At 43.6% G+C, this 27,666-nt stretch overlaps 1 protein-coding gene across 2 annotated transcripts in view; it reads left to right on the plus strand.

Annotated features, from left to right (window-relative positions):
* TGFBR3 (transforming growth factor beta receptor 3) overlaps positions 1-27,666 on the plus strand; it is a 199,016-nt gene that overhangs the window by 76,453 nt on the left and 94,897 nt on the right. For both annotated transcript variants that reach the window (XM_045847071.1, XM_045847070.1), the window contains exon 3: positions 3,015-3,199. In XM_045847071.1, coding sequence (XP_045703027.1) covers positions 3,015-3,199 — 185 coding nt within the window. The remainder of the gene's footprint in view (positions 1-3,014; positions 3,200-27,666) is intronic.

Raw genomic sequence — 27,666 nt, forward strand, 5'->3', positions numbered from 1 at the left:
ACCCATCACGTCTGTATTCCGGCCAACAGGAAGAAGGAAAGGGCAGAAAAACACATTTCATTCCCTTCATCAGAAACTCCCTGGAAATTGCATATATCACCTCTGGCTATATTGTATTGGTCAGAATTTGGTCACAGGGCCATACCTAGCTGTAAGCATTAGCAGGACTTCCAGTACAATGTTGAAAAGGAGTAGTGAGAGGGGGTAGATAGCCTTGCCTTGTAACTGATCTTAGTGAGAAAGCTTCTAGCTTCTCACTGTTAAGTATGATACAATATTAGCTGTAGATTTTTGTACATGTCCATCATCTGGTTGAGGATGAGAACTCCAGTAGGTCTCTTTAAAGAGTAGCTGTCCCGTCACTTGATCAGAGTGAGCCCTGTGGATTGCTTTATCCATTCTTTGGCCTTGGACAGACTGGTGTAAGCCATGGCTGGCACTCCCGCCCATAAAGTGGGGTTTGCCCTCTCCTGAACTGTGGTGGGACAGAGACCACAGACTCTAGGTGAGGAGTCCTCGCCCTCAGCACTGGGGACATTCCCTCTCTGGCTCCTTCCCTCTCTGTGGACGACCTTATCCTCTTGACTTGTTTCCAGTGAGTGAGTGCTCCCACCCTGGTGTGGGGACGGGCAGTGTGGTGACTGAAGGAAAACCCTACTGGGTGTGGTGGCATTATCAGGAGAAGGACAAGTCAAGGAGATTGCAAGCCTTTTGGCAGATGTGTTTTGGGTAGAACTATAGCCCAGCCAGAGTTTTGCACATACATACAAAAACAGAACTGAAAAGTACCTTTTATTTGTGCTTAGTCTGTGATAATGGCAAATTCATGGCAGGAGGCTATGAAACCAATTCAGAAGGGTTTTCCTGTGTGGGTAGTGATAGCCGCTGTGTGTCCCCAGAGTTTAGTAGGAGTAGGAGATTGTCTTTGGGGCTCTTGGGTATGAAATACACTGGACATCCCACTGTGGCTGGTGAAGGCAGGAGGGGGAGCAGTGTGGGGCACACCTGCTCATACTGTGTTCCCTGCATGGGGAACCTGAGAGAATTGTACATCATACCTTCTGCCTTTGCTGCTGTGACACCTTTCCTCACTACCTACCTTAGAAAACAGCTGGTCACAGTACTGCAGTACAAAGGGTGGCAGTGATTATTTGGGGGGGTACATTCCTCATTTCAGAACAGATAACTATTAGCAGCCTAGATAATTTCCATGAGTTCTGAAATAGACTTAGCTTACCACACAGGACATCTGCCTAGGGTATGGCAGAGGGGTTAGAGGACTGGCTGGTTCTGAACTACATTGGCATTTCAGACCAGAGCTGTTATCCTGGAGAGGATTTTTATTATGTAGAAGTTAGGAAGCACTAATTGGGGTGTACTAAGGTTTTTTATTGGGTTCCATTTGGAAGGTTGAGGTTTAGTAGACTGTATATGCAAGTCCCAGCCTCCCCAACTATCAAATAGAGATAGCACCAAGCCCACAGAGGTGTGTGAGGTTGAAGTATTGAAGGTTCCTCCTCCTTCCTGGATGCCTCTGTCAATCCAGCCTGTATGCAATGAGGCTGAAATGTGGTGGGGCTGTAGTACCTCATATCACTGTAGCAGTCGCCACCTGTTTCCCATGTCAGTTCCTTAGAGTCAAATCCAAGTATCTGGAATGGTACCCTAATCACTGATCAGAAAGGGACTTTTTTTTCTTAAGTTCAGTGATTCGTTTAACAAATACATTTTTTGAGCCAGGCACCGTGATGGGTGCTGAGGATATGAAGATGAGTAATCCACAGGCATTAGGAGATCACACAGGACTGGCAAAGACAGGTGTATACACTGGTGGTTACAGTGTGGAAAATGAATCAGCAGAGCTGTTTAAGAGTCCGGAGAAAGAATACTTCTCTTAGTCTGGGATGTTTATTGTGGGGTGGGAGTTACAATGGAAGAGAAATCTGGGTACAGGGAACACGTTTGAATCAAGACATGGATTTGAGGAACATCATGGTTTGTTAGGAGACCTTTAAGCTAGCTGGTATTACTTACTGGATGGGGAGGGGTGAGGCTGGAGAGATAGGAAGGAGTTAGATCAAGAAAGGCCCGTGTGCCAGGTTAGGGAGCTCAGGCTTTATGCACAAGGCCAGCAGTTCTCCAGGGGCAGGTCAGGCTTGGGAGACCGGAGGGATAGGCGTTTGCACTAGGAATCACCATTCAGTGGACACTCCTGGGTCAAATGGACAGTGCTTCTGTAGAAGGTGGCTTGGAGAGCTTGACACCTGAGGCTTTTTAAAGAAAGATCTGCAGTTGTTAGGGACAGAGACAAGGAGAGCTGCAGGAGGTAAAGAGAAAGAAGAATGGATGGATTTAGGATTTAGGGTCTGATTAAGGAGGAGAATGAGGAAGCAGCAGCCAAGTCTGACCAGCATTCTGTTTGTTCTTTTTGAGGCTTTGCTTACATCCTGCCTCTATTGGGAGAATTTTCTCACCTGTGGACCAAACATTGCTTTCCAATTCTGGCACCGTTTGCCTCCACTCATTGCATCTTACTTTGTATTGTTCTTAAATTTGTTTTGCTTTGTCTAAGACAAGTAGCAGAAGCACTGGAAACGTAGGGACTTTATCTTATACTTTTTGGTGTAGTTTTAAGTGTTTAATATTATTTATGCATAATATTATTGGACCTTTAGGCTATTTAATTTATCTCTAGTTTTCTTCTAAGAGAGGAAGGAAGAATTAAACACAGATGTCAAATGGGAGGTTTCCTCCATCCAGAGGAATACATTCATGACTTGTGCATTTAAAAGGGAACTTAATCAAATACACATCAACATTGTCCAAAAGGAATTTAAGAGATTATAGTTTTAGAAGAATAGGCTAGCTTTTGCCATTTAGTTCTGGCAGCACCTTACCTAGAAAGACCCCTTGGGCAGGCTGCCAGTGACTTGACTGTCCAGTACAACTAAATTTAGTTCCGGTGCAGTTGGTTGTGGTCTCTGAGGGGTTTGTGTTTGTGATTCCCTCTGCAGGTCCCGAGCCTGGTGCCCAGTGTGAGCTGTCACCTGTCAATGCATCCCATCCAGTCCAGGCCTTGATGGAGAGCTTCACCGTCCTGTCGGGCTGTGCCAGCAGAGGCACAACGGGGCTGCCGCAGGAGGTGCATGTCCTGAACCTCCGGACCGCCGACCAGGGGCCTGGCCAGTCACAGAGAGAGGTAGGCACAGGTGCCAGCTTTCTACCCATTGCCCCTCTAAGTTTTTAAGGACTCTATTCTGAACAAAGAGTACTTTTCTTCCATTCTGGGTCTAACATGAACATGTGTGGGGAGGAGGATACTGTGTACACTTGAGAGAGAGATTGCAAATAACAGATTGTTCTCTGGACTGGGCAACTCTAGCACTTCTTTCTCAGGAGACATTTTGGCTTTTTAACTTTTCTGGCCCCTTGTATTGGAAAGAGTATTTTTAAGAATTTCATCTCATAAACAGGGCTATGAAAAAACAAAATTAGGTACCATTTCTTTGTAATCGTAATTGTCTTTCCTACCTCCTTCTGTGCCCTGTGTTTCTTCTTGCGTTGCTTTGTCCTGTGAACCTCTGGCTCCTGCAGGATGAGTCGGGAGCCTTCTGGAATGAAGATGGCGATACCTGCCCTTGCATGGAAGGCCTGGGGGTAGCTTCTTATGCTCCCCAGGCAGCTGTGGAAGATGGTGGTGTCTTGGTGCTGATGATGATGATCCAAGCTCATAGTGACTAAGCATTTACTCTGTCCTCAGCACTCTTTGAAGCACTCACACATTTATTCCCTGAAGTGCTATTATTATCTTCATTTCACAGGTGGCAGACACCTGGTATACAGGTAATTCAGTGGCCCAAGGTCAGTGGCCCAGAAATTACCTAGAGTGTGAGTCAGAGATAACACAGAGTTGTCATTCGTTCTGTTTTTAAGCTTTTGCGTGTCAGAAATGTTATCACTCAAAATTCTGAGCACAATGAAGTATAGGAAAACCAGCGCAGGACAGAATTTACCTTTGAGCTTTCCTCTCGTCAAGAAAGTTAATTTCCAGAACCATTTGTTTATGTGCAAAACCACTCTGCCTTTTGGGGGGTAGTAGAAATAGGAGAGGTGAGGTGTCCAGAAGGAAAAACAAGCAGATTTTAATCTTATGAAAGTGTGCGAAGTTGGCTCATTTCAAAGAAAGCTCATCTAACCTTTCCAGCGACATTGGAAATTATTGTTAATACTTTTGGTTGCTTGCCATTGTAGCTGCAACACATATTTCAGGTCAGATTTCTTTATCCCAGTAATATGTCTTTAATTCTTAACTTATGGGAGAGAATCTGTGGTGGGAGGGGAAGGAGGAGAGGAGGAAATGCAGTTCTTAGGAAGTGTTGCTGACTCCAGCGATTCTTTAGCAGCAGTAATTACTCATTTTATATATGTTTCTCAGAGGAAGCAAGAAAGAAGAGAAAGTTTGAGCTATTACAGAGCAGCAACAGCAGAACATTCTGGGTGTTAAATTGTGTGGTACAGTTGTTGACTCTGAAAACAGATTCAAATAAAACTATTGAAGCAAAAGAAAAATAGCTCAGGGAACGACAGCCATGCTCTCCTGCACTGGTCTTTCCCAGGTGAGATCGAATGGAGTTCATTTTAGGCCCTGGCAGTACATAATATCAGGTGGCATCAGGGGCCAGTGTGTTCAGTGAGGAAGTGAAGGAAGGGCCTGTGGTGGTAGTCTCTAAGCTTGTTTAAAACCTGACCGTTATTCTCCTCCCTTTAGTATTTGTATCATATGTGTATGATTTTGAGTTCATGACGTGAAGCCATTCCTGAGACTAGGCAACTGAGGGAAACTGTGTCCTTTCCTTCTTTGGGGACTTTTAAGAATGATGTGGTTGTAGTTCAGTCCTGCGGTTCAGTCCTGAAAACAAGATGGGATAAGTGGTCTTTGGAAATTTCTTCTGGCTCTGAGCTGCACTTACATCGAGGATCTGAGTGTTGGTTGATATGAAGAGAGGAGTGTAGAGGACATCAGAGCAGAGGGCCATGACAGAGAAGATAAAGTTTGTTCATGGGTGATAAGATGAGGATGGAGAAACGTTAAATCTCTTTCACCTTCTTCCCATATGACTATAGAGATACATCATTGCATTCACGCAAACAGTTTTTAAAAATCATTTGAACCATATGAGCCAGCAATTCCACTCCAAAGTACATATGTACTCCAGAGAAATAAAACCATATGTCCATATAAAAACTTGTCCACAAATGTTCATAGCTGCATTATTGATTGTAGTCAAAAAGTGGAAACAACCCGAATGTCCATCAACTGATGAGTGGGTAAATAAAACGTGGTATATGGACTTCTGGTCAAGGTGGCGGCATAGGTAAATGTGGTACTCAAATCCTCCTACAACCACATTGGAATCACAACTAAATTACAAAACAACTGTCAGTCAGAATCACCTGAAACCTAGCTAAATGGAAGTCCTACAATTATGGATTTAAAGAAGCAGCCACATCAAGACTGGTAGGAGGGGTGGAGCCTCAGAATGTGCTGGTCCCACACCCACATGTACTGGATAAAATTTGGGAGGATATCTGGACTGTGGTAGTCCTCCAGAGGAACAAGCATCCCAGCCCCACACCATGCCCCCAGCCTGGGTTCCAGTGCCAGGAAGAGAATTCCCATAATTTCTGACTGTAAAAACCAGCAGGGATTGTGGCTGAGTGAGACAGAGGCTTCTGGAGTCTCAGGCAGTTCCTCTCAAAGGGTTAATGCACAAACTTACTTGTACTTGCTTCCTCTGAGCTCCAGTGCTGGGGTAGCAGCTCAAAAAGCACCAGGGACATATCAAGAGGGACTGAATTATCTTGCATCTGGGTGAAAACTCTAGGGGCAGCTTTCTTCCAGACAAAAGTGCTGGCAGAGGCCATTGTTTCTTTTCTGAGATATCCTTCCAACTTCCAAAGAGCCAGCAGGGGTGGGGGTTGCAGAATCTGAGTCTCCATCAACCGGACACACTGCCCCATCTTGGTGATTACCTGAGACCTTGCACCAACCAATTTGTGGGCTCACCGAAGCCATTTCCAGCTTTTCCATACAAACTCCCTGTCTTGACTCTTGCTGTGGACTTTCCTAAAATCTCTCAAAGGCTGAAAAATTTCAGATAAGCAACATCTGATCTTGGCATGCCCTGTACCTTTTGCTAAGTGGCCCTAGGCCCAGCTCTAGCAGCAGCTGGCTTTGGTTCACAGCTTGGCCTCTCTTGGGCACCTGCAAGCCCAGCACAAGTAGCAGCCATCTGCGGATTGCTCTGTAGCTCATGCCAAATGACCATAGGTAGGGCATAGATGGTGGCTGACCTTGCACCTCCCAGGAGGCCCCAGAACCAGTGCACTGGGTAGACAGCTTCAGACCATGCTGGATTGTAACCCTACCACCTCCATGAGTGACACACTTAAGGGGCAGACTCGATGAGCACCAATGCCCCACTGATGCAAGTCCTGTTCTATAGGGATGGCTCTTGCACAACAGCTCTTCTGTTGTAGTTGCAGCTGGTCCTCATAGCCAACTGGCCTGGGAGGTCGGTCCCTCCCAGTGATACCAATAACAATCAAGGCTCGACTACAACAGGATAGTCACATAGTCCACACAGAGGTGTACCTGATACACCCAGCTTGGGTGACTGGGGAGGCTATACTGCTGGGCCATAGAGGACTCCTACTACACAAGGCCACTCTACCAAGTCCAGAGACATAGCAGCTCTACCTAATACATACAAACAAATTTAGGAAAGCAGCCAAAATGTGGAGACAAAGAAACAGTTCCCAAATGAAAGAACAGGAGAAATGTGCAGAAAAGAACTAAATGAAATGGAGGCAAGCAAACCACAAGATATAAGAGTTCAAAACAATGGTTATAAGGTTGGTCAAGGAACTTAATGAGAACTTCAACAGCATAAAAAAAGACACAGAAACCATAAAAACTGACCAGTTAAAAATAAAGGATACACTTACTGAAATGAAGAATAATTTCTAGGGAGTCAATAGTAGAGTAGATGAAGATGAGAATTAATCCAGCAATTTGGAGTATTAGGAAGTAAAAAACACCCAATCAAAACAGCAAAAAGAAAAAAGAATTAAAAGAAAAGAGTGTAAGGAGCCTCTGGGACAATTTCAGATGTACCAATATTCACATCATGGGGGTGCTAGAGGGAGAAGAGAGCAAGATATTGAAAACCTATTTGAAAAAATAATGGCAGAAAACTTACCTAACCAGGAAGCACAAAGAATCCCAAACAAGATGAACCCAAAGAGGCTCTGACACATCATAATTAAAATGCAAAAGGTCAAAGACAAAAAAAAAATCTTAAAAGCAGCAAGAGAAAAGCAGTTAGTTACCTACAGGGGAGCTCCCATAAGACTGTCAGCTGATTTCTCAACAGAAACTTTGCATTCCTGAAGAGAGTGGCAAGAAATATGCAAAGTGATAAAAAGCAAGGACCTACAACCAAAATTACTCTACCCAGCAAAGCTATCATTTAAAATGGAAGAATAGATGAAGAGTTTCACAGACAAGAAAAAGCTAAAGGAGGTCATCACCACCAAACCAGTATTATAAGAAATATTAAAGGGTCTTTTTTAAGAAGAAGGAAAAAAAACTTGAAAAGTATGAACAATAAAATGGCAATAAATACATATCTATCAACAATGGAATCTAAAAGTCAAACGAACGAGCAGAGGAGAAACAGACCACAGACATGGATTTGCACAGAGGCATTTTGATGGTTGCCAGATGGGAGGGGGGTTGGGGGATTGAGTGAAAAAGGTGAAGAGATTAAGAAGTGCAAATTGGTAGTTACAGAATAGTCATGGGGATGCAAAGTACAGCAAAGGGACTACAGTCAATAATATTCTGAATACTCTGTATAGTGTCAGGTGGATATGAAATTTATGAAGATGGTCACTTAATAAGTTATACAATGTCTAATCACTGGGGTATACACCTAAAACTAATATAATATTGTATGTCAACTGTAATTGAAAAATAAAACATGATTAAATGGCAAAAAATATGGTATATACATTCATTGGAATCTCAGTCAGGTAGAAACAAATGAAGTGCTGATACATGCTACAACACAGGTGAACTTCGAAAATGTTTCCCTAAGAGAAAGAAGACAGATGCAAAAGACCACATATTCTGTAATTCAGTTTATATGAAATATCCAGAATAGACACATTTATCCAGAATAGACACAGAGCTAGAAAGTACATTAGTGGTTGCTTTGGCTGAAAGGCAGAAGGGAGAAATGGCAGCTGGCTGCTAATAAGTACAGGGTTTCTTTGGGGAGGACTGATGTGTTCTAAGATTAAATGTGGCTATGGTCCTACAAGTGAATGTGACTATACTAAATACTATTGATAAATGTGAATGTACTAAAACCCATTGAATTGTACTTTAAATGGGTGAATTTTATGGTATGTGAATTTTATCTCAGGAGAGCTGTTTAAAAAAAAACAATAATTTGACCTGCCAGTATTCTAGTTAGCTCATAAATATTTACCTTAACTGTTTTTACCTCCAACCTAAACTCACTCAACTCTTTCTGTTTTTCTCTCTGGGTGATTTGATTTCTGTAGATATACTATGGCATGGTCTGTGCTGAAAGTCACGGCTGATCTGTTTTGGGGGTAGTAGTGGGAGGATGAGAGGCAGCCCTGGTGCATGTCTACCAGATGTTAAAGGCAAATATTTTTCAAAATGAAATAATGAATGTTGTTGCTTATAAATTAGCAAAAAGAACGCCACCCTGGCTCCAAGTCATAGTTGGATAGCTGCTACAGTTGTTTTTCATGATGTCCTCCTTCAATGTGAGGGAGTCACTAAATCAGCCCTGTCTCCCCTCTGCTTGTTGTTGGTGTGGTCAGCATAAAGACCTGTTATAAATCGTCCCTTTCTGACATTTTGCTAAATTCCTACCTTCCTTAGGGTTGTTCTCCTGCTGAGGAGTGGCTTCTTTTCCTGTGTGGGGCAGGTGACAGGGCCTGTACCCTGACATAATAACCACAGCAGGTTGACAAGATTTGGTGAAACAGTTATTCTTAAGTTAGATAAATAACTTTATAGGCTAGCAGAGAATTTGAATCAGAAACCCACTCATATTGAGCACGGGCTGCAAACCAAAGCACCGCAGGTTCAATTCCCAGTCAGGGCACATGCCTGGGTTGCAGGTCATGGTCCCCAGCAGATGCACACTGATGTTTTTCTCTCTCTCTCTCTCCTTCCCTTCCCTCTCTAAAAAATAAATAAAATCTTAAAAAAAAGAAAATACATATAAAAAAAAGAAACCCACTCATTAAAATAATATACACAAAGTCTTCCTTTGCCATTGGCTTCCCTGCTGGGTTCTCATCAGGGTAACAAGCTATAGTTGTATTTTTTCATCTGAGACCACACCTCTCATTTGTAATCATTGGTTTTGGACACAACAGTCTTGGAAGGGAACAGGAAACTGGAAAAAGACTCTCTGGCGACAGCAGAAGAGGGTAAACAGCCCTGAGATATCGGCTTTGTCTTTTAGAATAAGCAGGCGGGTGTCATGGGTCTTATCCTATAAAAACCGGCCCCTTGTGCTCTTGGACTTCAAAGCGAAATGTACCCTCACCCCCACCCCTGTCAGATTTTGGTCCCTCAGGGTGTTTCCTGATTTCTGAGAAGGGTTATAGCACGCCACTGGCTTGTTTATAGTAACATACTTTCATTAGTTACTAGAATGGCAACAATTTTGTTTCCTATCATCTAATTTTTACTGTAACCTGCTTTTATGTGGTGATGTGTCTTTTCTATTTCCAACCTAATTGCTTGCTCTTTATGAAAAGCTGCTGAGGATAAGCCCCTAGTTAACATTCACGTGTGTGTACAGGCAGACCTCCCTTCATGGCCCTTGGCTTTATTGCGCTTCACAGATGTTGCGCTTTTTACAAATTGAAGTCAAGACTCCACCAGCAAAAAGGTTACGACTGGCTTTATTGCGGTCATGTGGAACCACACCCACAGCCTCTCCGAAGTTTGCCTACAAAGGATATGGGATCTGGGTGTTTAAATTTACGTATTTATTTTGACATAAAAGAGCGACCCTGTTAATAGGCATGCTGGTGACTGGTGTAGGGGTGGAGCGAGGATCTGGAGGCTTCATTGTCACTGGCAAGGGGCCAGACTTAGTAACCTCACTGTCAGAAAGCTCAGGCCCATCCTTTTATGCATTTGCTCTTTCTCTGCTTCATTCCAAAAAAGGATTTGGAATGGGTTTACAACAATAGGCATACCAACAGTGTAAGCAGAAATGCAAAATGAGGACAAAGAAAAAAAAAAGTGTAGTTTGTTAGCCATATGGGTGAATGTGGTTGGTATGACTGGGTTTGAAATTTGGCTCCGCGCTGCTTGGCAGGCAGGGCCAAATGGGATGTGTGGTTAATCACACATGTGGCTCCCAGTCAGTTTTACTTTGTACCTTCTCCGAGGACCGTGGCACAAAGTCATCCCTTTTCTGGCTCTTTTTGAGAGCAGGAAGGATGACAATTGGGAGAAAGAAAAGGAAGCAAACACATCGAAAATGCAAACTGTGCTGCTTGCCTCTGAACAGCTCCCTCACCCCAAATAACAGTAACAGCTACGGGAGTGGTGGCGGTGGGTGCCTGCTGGGGGCAGCCGGCTGCCCGACTCCTGAGTTGGTTTGCCTGTCCTCATCAGCCTGAAAGGGAAGGAGGCTGAAGGAGGGTGTACGATGGCCCCTGGGCCATGAAGCCCCCTCTGATCCAGGTCTGTTGGACTCCACAGTCCAAGCTTTTCCCACACTTCCCGTCCACTTGCCTTATATTTGTAGCTCCTACCTTGTCCAGTCTCTGTTGGCTCTGTCAGTGAGCCAGCAGATCTCCTCCCCAGGGCTTGGGTTTCTTAGGCTTGTGATCACTTTTTCTAGTGCTCAGAATCCCTTTCATTCCCTTCTTCATTCCCTGCCTGTGGCTTGGGGGCAGTATTAAGGTTGGTCTGTGTGTGGCAGTGTCTCTTTTTTCCTTTCTGGTTTAGACGGTTATTACAATCAAGTGTCCATAATTATAAAATGCAGGCTGAGCTCCAAAGCCCTTGTGCTCTTAGTGGCCGTTAATTACCCACACACTAAATGCCACCTCTTGATTCGTTCATAGTTGATTATTTCAACTCCTCCCAATACGGCTTTTAGCTGCCTTTCAAAAGTAACTCCCTTGTCCTCTGCTTGTAATCCAAGACTTCTTGTAACCAAACTTACTTGAACTGTGTGATAAGGGAGATGAAACACATTTAGGGATTCTTCCTTCTATGAATCAAATGCAAGAGTTTCAGTATGTGGGGTTTGCCATCTGATCTGATAAGTTTTTGGGAATCTGACAGTTCAGGGATTCCGCATTTTGGAGATTGCTATACCAAATCACTTACCTGTGTGTTTGTATGTCGTCTTTCCCCCATTTCTACAATATTTCCCCCATTTCTACAAAAGAGACATCTCCTCTCTTTTTACCTCCTCAGTTGTTCAAATGTGGACAGATCAGTGTGGGGGTGGGGAGTGAGGAGACTGGGCGTGTATCTTACCTGACCCATCACCAGTGAAAGATCTGGCACAAAATTTCAAGACTGGCTCTTGGAGAGTACATATATGTGAGAGCAAAAGTAGCAAACGAACACCAGCACGCTAGCTACTTTTCCCCTCTATCTGGGGCAGTTTTTCCTCCGCTGTTAATTCATGAACAACTTCCCAGTGCTTGTCCTGTGTATGTACAGGAAAAAAATCAAAACAAACTGAAGGGTATTTGTGTTTCAGAGATCTTATAGGTAGTGTATGCTAAGCACATGTCAAAGTAAACCCCTCAGACACAGACACTGGATAGTGGTGAAATGCATGAACTAAACAAATACCTTCCATGTATAAACACAGCCCGGTGTTTGTTTAAATGAAGGTTGTTTGGGCAATCACTTCAGCCTGACAGGTAAGATTACCTCTGAACTGTTCATTTTGTTGCAGACCTACAGCGGATAGATCAGAAAGTTACACTGACAACAAGGGACACATTTCTCAGAGGCACTCCTCCCTCCTCCCCTTCCTCCCTCCTCCAGTCTTCCCCTCTTCTCCTCCCTTCCCCCATTCATTTGCCTGTTGCTGTGGAAATTATTTCTTGAACTTGAAAGGCAACTGAATCTGCACATAGGATTGAAGGCCTACATGAATAGGACAGTCACGTCGTTTAAGAGTTGCCCCTTCACCAGCGCACTTTAAATGATGGCACCCTGCTGGGCAGTATGAAGACACCACAGTTGGACAGAGGAGCAGTGCTGGGAACAGCCAGGCAGCTAAACCTCCAGCGGCTGCCGTCTCAAGCAGAGGACAGTGCAGGCCCCTGAGAACTGGCCTCGCTAGTCAGGGATGGTCTCTAACACACTGGGGCAAGACATTCCATCTGAAAATCAGCTTTCAAGTAGGGACTCTCTAAAAACCCAGTTTTGGAATGTTAGAAAAAGTGAAAGCAGAAATCAGAGAGGCTAAGCAAAGGAGTTACAAGTTCTTAAGATACTGGCTGGCTACATCGCTTAAATCCTGACATTTATCACAGTAACAACCAGATGCTATTGCATTGCCCTAGGAAAGCATGGCCCCCCCCACCCCGCCCCACCAGAGGGATTGGGTCTGGTGTGACTCTGCCACTTTAGCATGAGGTGATGCTGGGTTGAGTTCTTTGCTAGCTGGGGACTGGCAGATTGAAAGGGCCTCTCTTGTTATTGCCTCTTCACCAGTCTGGAGAAGAGGCTGCCTCGACCCCTTCTAAAATTTATCCAGCGGCAGCAGCTTCCAACCCATGTGATGTTTGTCCTTCATGGAGATCAGGGTTACCACCTGTGCTGTTTTTGCCGTGGTACCTTCTCCTGACTTCTTAATAATTGTACGATTTACTGAGAACGTTGTTAGAAAATGTTTCTACAGGAGCACCCTCCACGTCTGAAAATGTGACTTTTTGCTCTTAGAACTTTTTGGACAGTATTTTAAAAAGCAATGACCAAAGTAAGGAGCAGGCTGCAGATCTGAGGCCCAGATGTGCCCGTGGGCAAATGCCCAGTGTGTGTGTGTGTGTGTGTGTGTGTGTGGGCACGCGCACAGAAAGTCCAGATACCCAGCTCGTACTTTCTTGTTTCCACTGCTTATATGCTGTCTTGACACTTTAATATTTTTTTAAAAGTTTATTGATTTGAGAGAGAGAGAGAATCGTCTGCATTCATTGGCTGCTTCTCATATGTGCCCTGACCAGGGACTGAACGGCAACCGTAGCGTATCAGGATGACACTTTAACCAACTGGCTTCCTGGCCAGGGTGCTATCTTGACCTTTGTTTCAGAATAAGAGGAAATTTACTGCTAATATCGCTGATTTAAATACTCAGATTCTACAGAAGTATTTATTATATTACTTTCAATCATGCCCCCACTGTATTTTCTAAATATGTCTGTGAAAATTAGACACATGTTTAATCACTTTACTTTTCTTTCCCTCACGGTGAAGAGAGGCTATGTGTGAACTTGGCCCTGCTGATCGCCTCTCCGCACTAACTCATTCACCCTGTCCTTGCCTGTCGCACTTCTTGAATGAGTGAGCGCCTGGGTGCCCTGTCTTTCCCTTCTTTCCCCTCTGCAGCGTCACTGCTGCTCTCCTGTGCTCTTGACCACCTCATGGGTGCTGGGACTGGAGAGGTGCCCCGGGGACCCTCTGGTCCTGACCACCTTACAGAGGAGACCAGGCCCAGGGAGGGAAGAGATGACTTGTTCACTCTCAGTGAAGAGATTGGTGCCACTGCTGGGCTGGGACCCAGGGAGTGCGGTTCCTGTTGCTGAGTTTTGTCTACACAGGTGTCTTTCCCTACTGCTCTGCCTTCTCTGTTCCTTTTTCTGTGCCCCCCATTTCCTGCCATTTCTGTCTGGGTTTTAGGCTGTTACCTTAGCCTGGTTCTCTTTCTATGTTTCCATATGTTTTTCTGTTTTCTTCCCCAGTTTCTCTTTCTTCCTTCTCAGGGATTCTCGGCTGAAGTGCAGTCCCTGGGCCTTGTGTCCCTGCCCCTTCCCCCACCCCCATACTCCCAGTTCTCAGGACTTTGGTTGTCACCTACATGCTAAAGACTCCGGAAACTCTCTCCAAGCTTCTCCAGTGGGGTCTCCAAAGCACCTTACCCCTCAGGACGTACCTCAGGCTCCCAGGTGCTGAGCTGTGCAGTGGGGGAGTGGCTGTCAGCGTGGCTCTATCTGGTGTCAGGTGGCGGTTACTCTTAGCTCTGCCACTCCCCAGGTGAACTCTCTGAGTCAACTTCCTCTTCTGCAAGTGGAGGTGATAGTGGCAGTTCTTTAGAGGGTTTGCTGAGAATAGAGAAATGTGTCTGTGGCACGTGTGCCTGGTACACACGCACAGTCCAATGCTAGCTCTCTTTAGTGTCTCCAAATGTGAATGTGACAGCTTTCCTGGGTCCATCTCTCCTTACCCTGGTGCTGGTTCACTCGTCCAACACTGCTGTCCCGTCAGCGGCACTGCTACCATCTGTCTGGGGTCTTCTGAACCATCCTGAATTTATCGATTTCCTTCAAATGCGGTATTTGATCAGTCATCAAGTTTTATTGACATTTTCTTTGCAATTTCTCTTGAATTTGTGTTTCTCTCACTGACCCCAAAGCTTTCTCATCCAGTGTCCTGGGACTGTCCCCAATTCCTTTAGTCTAGCTTGTGGACCACTTTATAAAACCAATTTTCTCTAAATAGTGCTCCACAATTCATTCATTTACAGACCTACTCAAGGAATTACTCATTAAGAACCTGCTGTGCTCTAGGTAGACAGCCTGTTAGATTCTTACTCATCTTTATAACTTCTTCACTTACTGGTCTGTGAGGGAGAATAAATTTAATACAGTGCAGCAAATAGTATGATCATTACTTGTTATAAAATTAATAAAATTTTGCAGGTCCCTAAAACAAAGGGAGTGGTAATTTTATCCATAAGTGAAGGGAGGGCACCCAGAAGTGAACATTTGCTGAAGGGCTTGGAAGTTAAGTAGAAGTTGCTGGGCAGAGGAGAAGGGAGGCCTCAGTGTACATGGAGGGAAGGGCAGAAACCATGCATGGAGGAAAGTTCTCTCACGGACACGTGCGGCTGGTGTACAGATCGGGGAGTGGCGAGCAGTGGCCTCTGGGCCAAATCCTGCCTGCTGCCTGTTTCTGTATATGTATTCTTTACATACCATAAAGCTCACTGCCAGTGTCAGCAATAGGGCCCTGGCCAGGTAGCTCATTTGGTTTGAGTGTCATCCTGATAAGCTACGGTTGTCATTCAGTCTCTGCTCAGGGCACATGCAAGAACTTCCAGAGTGTGTGTGTCAATGATTTTTAGTGTTCTTACAGAGTTGTGCAACCATCACCACAATCTACCTTTAGGCCATTTTTAGCACCCCAAAAGGAAATTTGTACCCATTAGCAGTCTCTCTCCATTCCCCAAACTCCCAACCCTTGCTTTAGGCAGCCACTAATCTACTTTCTGTCCTTATATATTTGCCTATTATGGATATTTTCCATCGATGGAATCACACAGTATGTGCGACTTGGGTGCTGGCTTCTTGCACTTAACATAATGTATTTGAGGCTCATCCATATATTAATTATTTCATTCCTTTTTATTCCTGGATAGTATTCCATTGTATGGCTATACCATATCTTGCTTATCCATTCATCAGTCTGATGCTTGTTGTATAAATAAGTTGTATTGGAGTATAGTCGCCACTATTCTTTCATGTACTGTCCATGGTATTTTCTCACTGCAGTGGCAGAGTGGAGTAGTGTGACAGTAGTGTGGCCTGAGTGGCCTGCAGAGCCTAAAATATTTACGATCTGGCCATTTGCAGATAAAGCTTGCCAACCCTTAGAATAGGGGGGCAGCAGTGGTCGGGGCAATGGTGGGGGGCTGGGGCCGGGGAATGGAAGATGAGAACGGAAGGGCAGCATGAGTGAGGATTTGGATTTGATCCCGCAGATCAGTGTTTCTCCAAGTGTGTGTGGTATGTGAACCCCCTGTTTCTGAATTCCTTGGAGATGCTAAAGTGCACATTCCTGACCTTTTAGCTGAATCCATCGCCCCGCATCTCTTAATTCCACCTGAACTTTTTTCCCAATTCTTTCAGTCCTTGCCACATTAGAAGCCCATGCATAAAGCTGAACTCTTCAGCAAACCCTTTCCTGAGTCCTTAACCCTCCTCCACCTCCCTCTTTTCTAACACTGCTCTGAAGCCCCTCCTTCCCCCCACCACAGTCTGCACCTCCCCAGAGTAGGGGATTATATGTTTTCTTGTATTATTTGCTGTCAAATCACGTGTGTTTATCTTGCGCAGCCAGCTGGAGAGTGGACTTTCTTAAGGGCAGGAACCAACTCTTGACCTTCTTTTGCATTGTGCATGTTGGGCTCCAGCATGGTGCTGAGGCTGGTATTGTAGACATCACCGAAGTTTTCGTAAACACCTCCCCTGCCCTGCAGCGTGCCCTTTTTTGATCTGCATTGTGTCAGTGGACTTGGTGTTTTGTCCCTGGGCCCCTCTTAACTGCTGCAGCTGAGCAGGTGTCCTCCATTTTGCATTACTGCTTAGATTTATTTGTTCCTAATTAAATCTCACACTACTGCAGTTTACTCCAGAATCTTTGTGTGTCGTTCTTTCCCCAGCCTGTTCCTGAGTTTTGTTACATTTTCTTTACTCTCATGGATTTTAGCCATCTGCTAGTCAACTAGTTTGTCTTTTCCCGCAGCAGGGTAAAAAGCTATAAATGGTTTTGGATTTTTGACTCCGTGCTGCTCCCTTGGGTGGCTCATTTGACTTGAGCCAGGTTTGAGTTGGGCTGTTGAGAATGGTTTGTTCTTATGGGGTGTGTGTGTGGGGGTGACATGCAGCCAGTTCTTAATATTGTTGGTATTAATTAACCTTCATTCTTCCAGTTAAAAGAGGTCATTTTGCTCTACCTTATATTGTTAAATAGCTAATAACTTAATTTTTTTATTTTGTTTTTTGCTCAGTGAGCACTTAAAATATCCCTGCCTGTATAGTAATTTGTTCCCTGTTTAATGTGGCTTTTTCCTTTGTTTACTCTGGACTCAAGTCTTTCTAGCTTGTTTTCTAAGTCAGCTCAAAAGTTGCTGGTCATTGGATTTGGCAGCTTTTTCAAGCCTTACCCACCAGAACCCTACAGGAAGTTGTGTGTCGGCCAGAAGAGTCTGTTTATTTAGAGCATGGTGTCCAGCAGAAGCAGCCCATTTATGAGGGTCTGGCCTTAAAGACACAGGAATCTGCATCTGGGTTTGGAAGACCTGCTGCCTTGGCTTCCACTGCAGTTCTGTGCTGTGCGCTTTCCTTCCCAGACTGCCAGGGCTCCTCACCTAGACCGCTGGGTAATTGAAGGAGTCCTTTCCCTGAGCCCCTTGGCCTTATCTGCAATGAGTACCAATGCCCAGATACTACTAGATAGTCTTTTTAAACTCATGAAAATGGGATTACTTTTTTTTTAACGTGTTGGCTTTTATAACTTTGTCACCATTTTCCAGTGTTCTTGTAGGATTTTGCTCTGAGTGCACTCCCAATTTAGAATGCTAAAACTAAGTTGAAGTAACTATGCTTTTGACTTCTGGGTATGCTTCTTTGCCCACAGTCATCTGGCACTATCTGGGTTCTAGTCCAAATGCTTGGACTAGAACAATAGTGCTTTATATTTATGGCATTTTCACCCAAACCACAGAGTCCTTTGGCTGAATCTAGAATTTTTACATTCCATCTGGGGAAGAGAGGCACATTTTTCAGGTATTATTTGGCTTCTTTTGAAGATAGAGAGACTAGATTAGATGTCACCAGGTCTAACTATGAGCCAAGGAGAGCCAGCTGTTGGGTCCAGGATCACTGCAATAGGCGAATTCTTGCCTGGAGCCCAAATACCTCATTGTGCACATTACAGTTTAGTTTCTATTTGCTGATACATGTGTACACTCACCTGTTTCTTTCTGAATTTGCTTCAGCATATAGGTGAAGTGGCTGTAGGTTTTATGTGCCTAGCATGGGGCTTACTGCAGGGTAGGTACAATACCTGTGTACTGATTTGAATGGAAGCTGTGTTCATATCTTAAGTGAACCCTTTACAAGTGAGAGGTACCTGAGAAATGAAAGGCAGAGAGAAAATGAGGTATCACACTACTCAGCTCTAGCATGCTCCAGGGTGGGGGTGGGAGTAGGGGTTGCCGCTTAGTGCTCTACAGTTGTTACTGTTTTTTTTGTGAGGTTGACATTATACTGATATTTCGAGCTCAGAATAACTCTCAAAGAGCATTGATTTTCTTAAAGTCTTAGGTAAATTTAACATTTAATTAAGTTAAAAACAATACTTTACACATTCTTCTCATTAGGCCTCTCAACCCCAGGTAGATAGACATGCAGGCAAAGCCTTTCCTGGGAATCCGAATTTCTGAAGATAAAGGAGAAACCTCAAGTCCAAGGGAGCTAAAGGTCCATCTGGACATGGACATGCATACTTTGGCATGAGACATATGGGCATTTAGTGTGTCTCCTTTGCTTGCCATGCTGAATCTCAAATTTGGGGGTCTTCCAAAAAGCAAAGGCAACTGGAGAGCTTAATTTCCAATGGTGAGTCATGCTTGGGCATTTTGCCTCCATCATCTGGCCGCAGAGGACCTTTAGGGGCCAATTACCCTCCTTGTATTCTGAACACCCCTAGATTTTGATCTGGTGCAGCTGGCCACAGGACTCTGCCTATTCCCTGCTGTGAGTTCTTTCTGCTGAGCCCAGCACGCTTTACGCTTTAATGCTGGCCCTTTATTGCTCTTTGTAGGTTGTTAGTGCATGTGTTGCTCTTTATTTTTGTTTCCTGCTTTTTCATGGGTTGAAGATTTTACTCTTTTCTCCTTTATCATCGTTGGTTGTTAAAATAGTGAGAATCAGAATGAAATGGTAATATTACCATTGTGAACAAGTATTTCTCTGAAAACATCTTTTTTTTTTTCATTTTTAATGCTGTTAATATCTAATTCCCAGTGTTTTAGTTGGAAGCTGTTCAAATTTCCCAAATCATAAAATCTTTCAAAGCCTACTCCAAGTTTTTTTCTTGATGCAGTTTTCCTTCTATTTGCATTAAAAAAAAAAAAAAAGCCTACCTATTCCCAAATAGAAAAGTGACCTATGTTTGTTAGAGACCAGAGTGACATGATCCCTTGAGGTGCTGTGAATTTTTTGGATGTGTTTTGAAGCAGTGTGCAAGGGTAATTTTTAGCCCTGTTTTTGCCATGTGTTCTCATATACATTTCCTAAACACTTTCCCTGGCTCGGTGCTATTACTGTGTATATAACCTACATGTGTTTCCTATTTTTTATGACTCATGCTTACGGTACTCATAAAGATTTAGCCTTTATCTTGGCTCTGAGTAATGAGTCCAGTTGCGCATTTCCAGCGAAGAGGTGGGTCGGGACTTTTGCATTTAATCTCGCAGAATTGGCCTCTTGAAGGCACAGTGCAGGAAGCATGACACACTCATCAGAAGGTCCTGCCTCCTCCCAGAGGAAGCAGTCACCTTCGTTTTTGTGAATTGATTAATTTGCGTTTTCCAGGTTTTCCTTTCCCTTTGCCCCTTTTAGTCTCATCGCTGCTTGTAAGGGAGACCACCCGACAGTGACTAGATGGAACAGATGCTCTACCTCTTTTCCCTGCTGGTCACTGTGTGGAAGGGTTTGGCGGAGGAGGAAATGGAAATAAACGGAAATGGTACTTGTTTTACATGTGGCAACCAATATCCAGGGGATCTTCTTGGGTTCAAATGAACATTAAGACGCAGCAGACAAGCGCAGACCACAGGTGGCTTCAGTCCACTCAGAAGGCCTTAGGATAGGAACCCCCTTGCAGCAGAGCACCGTGGTGTTCCTCTTCCGGCGGCTGGTGGCTGCCTGCACCTCAGTTCATGTCACCATCTGGAGCCTTCCCGCTGATGGCTCAAACGCCAGGAGACCTGTGTGTGTGCCTGTGTGTTGCCCTGGTTTTGAAGCACCACACCTCACAGGAGCTAATTGGCAACTATACTCTCTAACAGTTCCTGTGGAGCCCATGAGGGACTTGCTCGGTTTACAAGAGTCGCTGCTCTTAGGGAGGCCCCCAAATATCTCTTTCTATCAGGTATTTTTAATTTCTCCAACTCCAATACATTAGTCAATCAGAGGTAATTTTAACTATAAGCAAGATGCCTCTTATTATAGTTGACATATTGTTTTAGATTACCAGTGTTACAGTTAATAGAATTAACAGAAGATCAAATTCTCAAGTAGAAGAGGAAAATATTTTGCTAATGCTTTGTCCACACCTGTGGATTTTCTTCTTATTTTACTGTTTGTATTCCTGACTCTGGTTGGCTGCATAATGGCTCCCAAAGGAAATGCCCACATCCTAATCCCTCGCACCTGTGAGTGTTACTACATGAATGTTCTTAAAAAAAAAATTGCTGATGTGAATAATTGAAGGATTTTGAGGTGAGAAGATTCCCTTGGGTAATCTGGTGGCCTTTAAATGCAATTACCTGTGTCCTTATAAGATAGAGATTTGACATCAGAGAGGAGAAGGTGATCTGACCGTGGAGGTGGAGTGATACGGCCACGAGCCGAGGAATGCCGAACCCTGTGCGAAGCTGGACGAGTCAAGGAATGGATTTTCTCTAAGAGCCTCTGGAGGGAGTGTGGCTTTGCTGACACCTTGATTTTGGTTCAGTAATGCTGATTTTCAGCATCTGGCCTCCTGAATTATGAGAGAATAAATTTCTGTTGTTCTAGGCTACCACATTTTTAGTAATTTGTCACAGCAGCCACAGGAAACTTAGACACTCCCTGTCTCCCACTAGCCTGGGAAATTATCTTGAGTTCCACACAGCTCTCCTGTCTCCATTTGGTTCACTGCTTGTGTTCCCCATCTCTGTAAAGGGTGTTACTCCCTCAATTACCAGGGCAGAAACCTTGGCCTTATCCATATCTTCCTGGCCTTATCCATACCTTCCTATGTTTCCTGAGATGTCACATCCAGTCCTATTTATTCTACCATAAAAATATATTCTGCATTCACCCATCTTTGACCCTCACCCCCACCCCCACCACTGTCTCTCAGTCCCTACCACCTCCTTTGGTCCGAGCCATCATCATGTCTTTACTCGAGACACAGTGGGCCCTTACCCAGGTCCCTGAAGAGGGCAGGATCCTGTGTTGGAAGCCTGTTTCCACTGTTTATGAGCTTTGTGACTTTGGGCAAGTTGTACTATCTATATAGTGTCTATTTAATAGGTTGTTTTAACAATTAAATAGTTAAATTGTGACAAGTGTTTAGAATATAATCAGCACTGAATAAATGTTAGCTACTATCATAATTAGCTAAGATCTCTCCTTCACAGAGCAGCCTGAATGATCCTTTTAAAATTTAAGTCCAATCACAAAATTTACCAGCTCATTACATTTAGAATAAAATCCCTAATCCCCGGCAGAACTTTCACACCTTCTCCCACCACTCTCACCATTTTCACTGTGCTGTTGTTGTTGGCCGTGATGCCCTGCAGAGATGCAGAGCACACGGCTGCCTCCCACCCTCTGCCTGACGCCCTTCTCCTGGTTCTGCTCAGGGCTTGTTCCTGCCTTCATCCAGTCGCTGCCCGGCCCTTACCTCTGCAGAGCCCTTCATCAACGGCTCCATGCCCACGTCCAACAGCCACACCCTCTACCATCTCCAACCCTGTTTTACACTTAAAAAATAACTTATATCACCACCTGATATTTATATTTAAACGTGTTTATTGTCTGTTCCTTCCACTAGAATTTCCATGAGATATTTTATTTGGGGCACTATCTCTAGTAATTCAAATAGACCGAGCAGGAAGTGAGCACTCAATAAATATATGTGAAATAAATGTTTTAATGAACAAGTGAATGTGTTGATTATAATGGTTTAGTTTTATTAAACAGACTGAGTTAGAAATATTTTATTTGGAAATCTCTTATATTAATTATATTAATTATATTTTTTGGAAAATCTGGTTATGGATTTTGGTATGTATGGTTCAGTCATAAATGTTTCTTCATCCAGGTTTCAAGGTGTAGAAAACAGCACTGGACTATGAGTCTTCAGAGCACTTGACTGTCCCTTTATCAACATCTTGTTTGTTTGAAGTTGAGCAATCTGTAGACCCCTGGAAGTCTGTTTATTATTTGTCAATAGAAAGATGTTGGGGAGATTCAGATCTAATATTTCTTTCAGTGCTCTTGTTTTTTTGAGTCTATATTAAGAGTTAAAGGCATATTTAAAAAATATACTTAGTCCAGGCCTTCAGTATGAAAAACAACATGGTTTACATTTAGTAAAAAATACCAGCTTAAAATTGAAATTGAAAGTGTTTCTGGACATTATTAAATTAGAAAGTATCCTAAAAAGAAAGAAAGAAGGAAAGAAAGAAAGTATCTTTAAAGAAACCCTAGGCAGGAATACAGGGGTAAGGAGCCACCTAAGAGCTGAAATGTAAACTAAGGGTATCTTATGGCTCCTTATCTGTTTTTTTAAAACTTGGATTAAGTAGGGTTTACAGATCTGGGGGCAAAGCTGGCCCCCAGATATTTGGAAAATGCTTTTGAGTTTCATCGCTTAGATCCTACCGCCTCGTAGGATTTTTACTGCCTCGTGCAGTAGAAATTTCCTGATTTCCAAACAGCTCCACTGTTTCAACAAGACAGAGGACATACAAAAGAATCTTTCTCCCTCTGTTTTTTATTTATTGAAATACTTTTATTTATTGAAATACTGAAGATTAGAGGAACTAATCATTTCAGTTTTCAGAGCAAGGGCCTCTCCCCCACGTAATTAGAACCAGGCAGCTGGACAGTACTGGGCAGCAGCCATCACGGACTGTGCTTCAGTGCAAAGCACTGTGGGAGTGACGCAGGCAGCAGCCCCAAGCTCACCGTCCCGAGTAGACTATGGCAAAGAACAACACCTGAAAACAGCAGGCACAGAGACATACAAACATGTTATTGCCCTAAACATGATAGAAACAACCAAATAGACTTAATTGACTACAGCTGGGCTGAGATAAACACAGAAGTGCTAAGGAAGCAGGCATGTTGGAAGGACATGGGGCTTGGGGAGGCTCGTTGCTGGAGTAATTGGAGTCAGGTGTACTACCTGGCAGTGCTCTTTGGAGGTGAGAATTGGGAGAAGTTTGAAATAGGGATGTGGTTTGGCTGAGGGCTAGAGGGAGACTTTTTGAAGACGAGGGGTGGAGGCTGGTAAGTAACAGCCGCGTTAAGAAGTATGAACTGTGTTGAGGACAGCAAGTACCTTGGCAGCTGCGAAAATTTGTCTGATGGCCTTTCCCATTGGTGTTTATGGCGGGAGAAGGGGTGTTCACCTGTACTGCTAGTGCAGGTCTTTCTAGCCAGATGAATCTTTATAGTCTTTAACAATGGAAGGGGCAATTTAGGTAGACCTCTAAAGATACATGTTTGTCACCAAACTTCCCAGCTACACATTGGGAGAAACTTTCAGCTTTACCTCATAATTCCGTGATTTCAGCTGTCTTGGAAGGAGTTCATGGCTTTGGCTCTTCCTGTGTTCCTAGTTCTTTGGAAGGCATACTCCAGAATAGGAAGGCAGGTGATTGAGTCTCTGTTTCAAAATCTGGGGCCTCAGAACAGATGTGATGTTGGGGTCAGATGTGGAATGGATGTGTTATGTTTGGGACTGTTCTTTGTTGGACCCCAAGGTCCCCATGATTGCAGTGAAATTTGGAGAGCAAGACTGAGGCTGCTTGGAGCAGTCTTGTCTTAACAGGAATAACCGGCGAAGATGAAAGCAGACATGGTGAAGATGATTGCGTCTGGGCTGCCTGCACTCTATCTTTCAGGCCTGGTCTTCAATGAGACCTAGATCCCAAAGGTTGAGGGGAAGGCTGGGAAATGGCAGAAAAGCTCTTCTTTATTTGAAAGTCTGTGGGTCATGTATGCAGCTGTCATCAGTTTGTGATCCTGCTTACACATCCAGGAACCAATAGGAAGGAGGTAACGGTGTCACATTGATTGGAGCCAAGAACAAACAAACTGCTTTCTCAGAGAACTTCAAAAATTGCCATTTTGGTCAATTTTCTCAACACCCCTGCAAGGGAGTTGATGTTAGCTGTAGTGTATAGGCATGGACAGTGAGGCTAGTGGGGGTTAAATAGCCTACTCAAGGTCATGCACTAGGAAGTGATTGGTAGAGCCTAAGCTTGAATCTGCAGCATGCACCCCTACAGATGGGGTCAGTGTGCAGTGAGTAGCTGTGGGCAAAGTGGGCTTTCTCAAGGGTTAGACATTTATTCAATCATTAAGTTAGTATTTATTAAGCACCTGTTATTTGTCAGGCATGGTGCCAGGCACTGGTAGACCTGATACCCCTAGCTTTGGGAATTTGCCAAAGGTAGAAGCAATGTGTGGATAGCAAGTCCTTCCCCTTCTCCTTGTTCCTGTTTAGATGATCTCAGCCTCTTTGCTCTCCTTAAATGTGGGCTTAACGATTGCTCCTGGTTTTGTTTGTTTACTTTCATCATATTGAAGGTAAGTCTTTGAGCTGCAATAAAATAGCCATCTGGTGAGAATTAATGTGAGCAGCCGAGTTGTCATCTGTAGGTTAAGAGCTTAGAAAGAGGGGCAGGTTGGGGCGTCCTGTTACTGACAGCTCTGTTCTATACAAACAGCTCTCTGTACTGGATTATCTGTGCCAAAATATTACCAATAGCTTGGAAGTGGGTTAGTGCTTTTGCCCTTTAGGGGAAAAAGACCATGGAGTTGAATTTGGAAAGGAATCTTGGAAAATGTTTCAGTAAAACAATGTATCATTCACATGCCCAAAAATTCAGCACTGCAGGCTCCTGCTGGCAGAATCAGGTGAACTTTGAAATACATTATGACTTGATCTTGAATTCTTGCATATCTTGAGTAGGCTGAAAATTGGTTATTTTTGTTTTATTGCAGTGACCTTTTATCAGAACTACCTAGGAAATATGTTTTATTTTTTTTTGAAGATTTTATTTATTTTTAGAGAGAGGGGTAGGGAGGGAGAAAGAAAAGCAGAGAAACTTTGATTGGTTGCCTGTTGTATGCCCATGACCAGGGACTGAACCTGGAACCCAGGCATGTGCCCTGACTAGGAATCGAACCAATGACCTTCCACTTTGTGGAGCAACACCCAGCCAATTGAGCCACACTGGTCAGAGCAGATATACTTTAGATAGATCCAGTAAGCTTTCTGGTATCTTTCTGTGTCTGTAGCTGCCTTTTTTTCCCTCCAGAATTTTTAAATTGATTTTTAGAGAGAGGAAAGAGGTGCGGAGGGGAGAGAGAGAGAAACATTGATTTGTTGTTCCACTCATTTATGCATTCTTTGGTTGCTTCTTCTATGCACCCTAACTGGGGACTGAATCCACAACCTTGGAGTATGGGAATAATACTCCAAGTGATTTACCCGGCCAGGGTTCCCTCCAATTATTGAAAAACACAATTGAAGGATTTCCCAGCACCATGTTGTGGAGCCACCCCATACGTTGGTTCATCTTTCTTTTGTCTTCCATATGTTCATTTATTCTAAAACTGTGTACTGTGTGCAGACTCTGTTTCTAGGACTAGAGAGATGGTGGTAAATAACGCAGAATTTTAGCCCGCATGACGCTTACATGGCTTTGAACACAAGGCACCTGGGTGTTCAAGTGACAGGATGGGGTGGTTGATAGGATGGTTAGGAAAGGCTTCTTTTGGGAGGGTGCACTTGAAGACCTCAATGATGAAATAGAGTGAACCATGAACAGGTCCGGGCGGGGGAAAAACAGGCAAGGTAAAAGATCTGCTCCTGTCAATCAAGGCCCTAAGCTAGGAAGCTGCTTATTGGATGTGAGTGTGAAGGCCTGTGTGGCTGGAATAGAGCAAGGAGGAAAACGGTGGCAGATGGGATTAATTAGTCTGGGGTCAGGGCATAGGGTGCTTTGCAGAGGAAGTTGTTTCTTGCTGTTTCTTATGTTTCTGCTTTCTTGTTCAGTGTTTTTAAAAGGCTGTCCCTGAACTCTGAGGACTCGGGAGTCTTTCTTTCCTGGTAACAGAGAATTGGCGCTATGAGGAAACACATGGATAGTTGCACCAGCCGGATGAAGGGAGCCGGCTCATTGGACTGGATGTTGGGGTCCTCGTCCCAGTGACACCCTGGCCCGGTGTGGGACTGGGGAAGGTCCTTACCCCTTTGGGCTTTGGTGTGCTTATCTACACCAAATATCTGGAATAGAGTATTTCTGAAGTCTCCTCCATCGCTAAGAGTCAGTGATTTTTCTTATACAAAAAAAAATTATTTTGGGTTTTATTTTCTTCTGTCAGACCTCTATCAGCACTGATTACAATAACCAAGTCCATGGGTTCCAGCTTCACCTGCTCCTCTATTCCTTTGCTACTGGAACACCCAGTATCTGGGGGTGGGGAGAAAGTCAGGAAAAGTAAACAACACAGGAAAAATGAGAGAACTTATAACTTCACACTTGGGTCCAGGCCCTGGCTGGGTATCTCAGTTTGAGTGTCCTGATACACCTAGGTTGCGGATTCGATTCCCCAGTCAGGGCACATACAAGAAGCAACCAATGAATACACAAATAAATGGAACAACACATCAATGTTTCTCTCTCTCTCTCCCTAAAATTAACAAATAAAAAATTAAAAAAAAAACAATTTAGAGCTTTGCCCACTGGCCTGAAAGAACTTCTAGTAATTCCCAGTCACTAAATGAGTCAATTGTAATGACTCAGCCTAATGATTTACGGTGTAATCAAGAGCAGCCCCTGTCTTTATTAAGGAGGATTATCACTTCAAAATAGTGCTCCTAGAACTGACAGTGTAAATAATGTTGTTTGTGATGACACTTTTGTTTTTAAGTCATGTTTTGATTTATTAGACACTCTGTAGTTCAACAGAAAATAGAAAAATCTACCAGTCTTCCTGAAATTTATTGTAAATTGTATACCTCTCTCATTGAAAATTGTATCTTAAAAGAAATCAGCAAAACTAAATAAATTAAGCCATCTTTATTATCTTGTCAACACTACCTATTTTAAAAGACACTGTAAATCTTGACTTACCCTTAGGATTAGCTTTGAGTATTTCATGATTTGTTTTGCTTCTGCCAAGCACAGAAGACTACAGTAGGGCACACACTGACCCAGAATTAAAGTAAGAAAAAAATAGAGGAAGGAGAGAAATTCTCTAAAATATGTTCACACTGGTCAGACAAGTTTGATAAATTCACTTTGGGATATTTTCAGTTCTTGAAAGAAAAAAATCTATTTTGCTCTCATATACACTTTAGCAGATTAGATTAAACTTTTATTGTTTTCTTTAATAGAGTACACATCATTTAGGGCTACCTAGCATTTAGGAATTGTTAATTCAGTCGTCAGCCCACTTACCGTTTTGTCAGCTACCTCTGTCTTGGGGACTGTTACTGATTCTACCATTTGTTCAGAGACCTCTAGCCTTTGGTCTAGCCTCTTCATT

Source organism: Phyllostomus hastatus, unplaced genomic scaffold (assembly GCF_019186645.2).
Source record: "Phyllostomus hastatus isolate PE091 unplaced genomic scaffold, TTU_PhHast_1.1 phas_contig_524, whole genome shotgun sequence".
In the NCBI taxonomy this organism is placed as follows: Eukaryota; Metazoa; Chordata; class Mammalia; order Chiroptera; family Phyllostomidae; genus Phyllostomus; species Phyllostomus hastatus.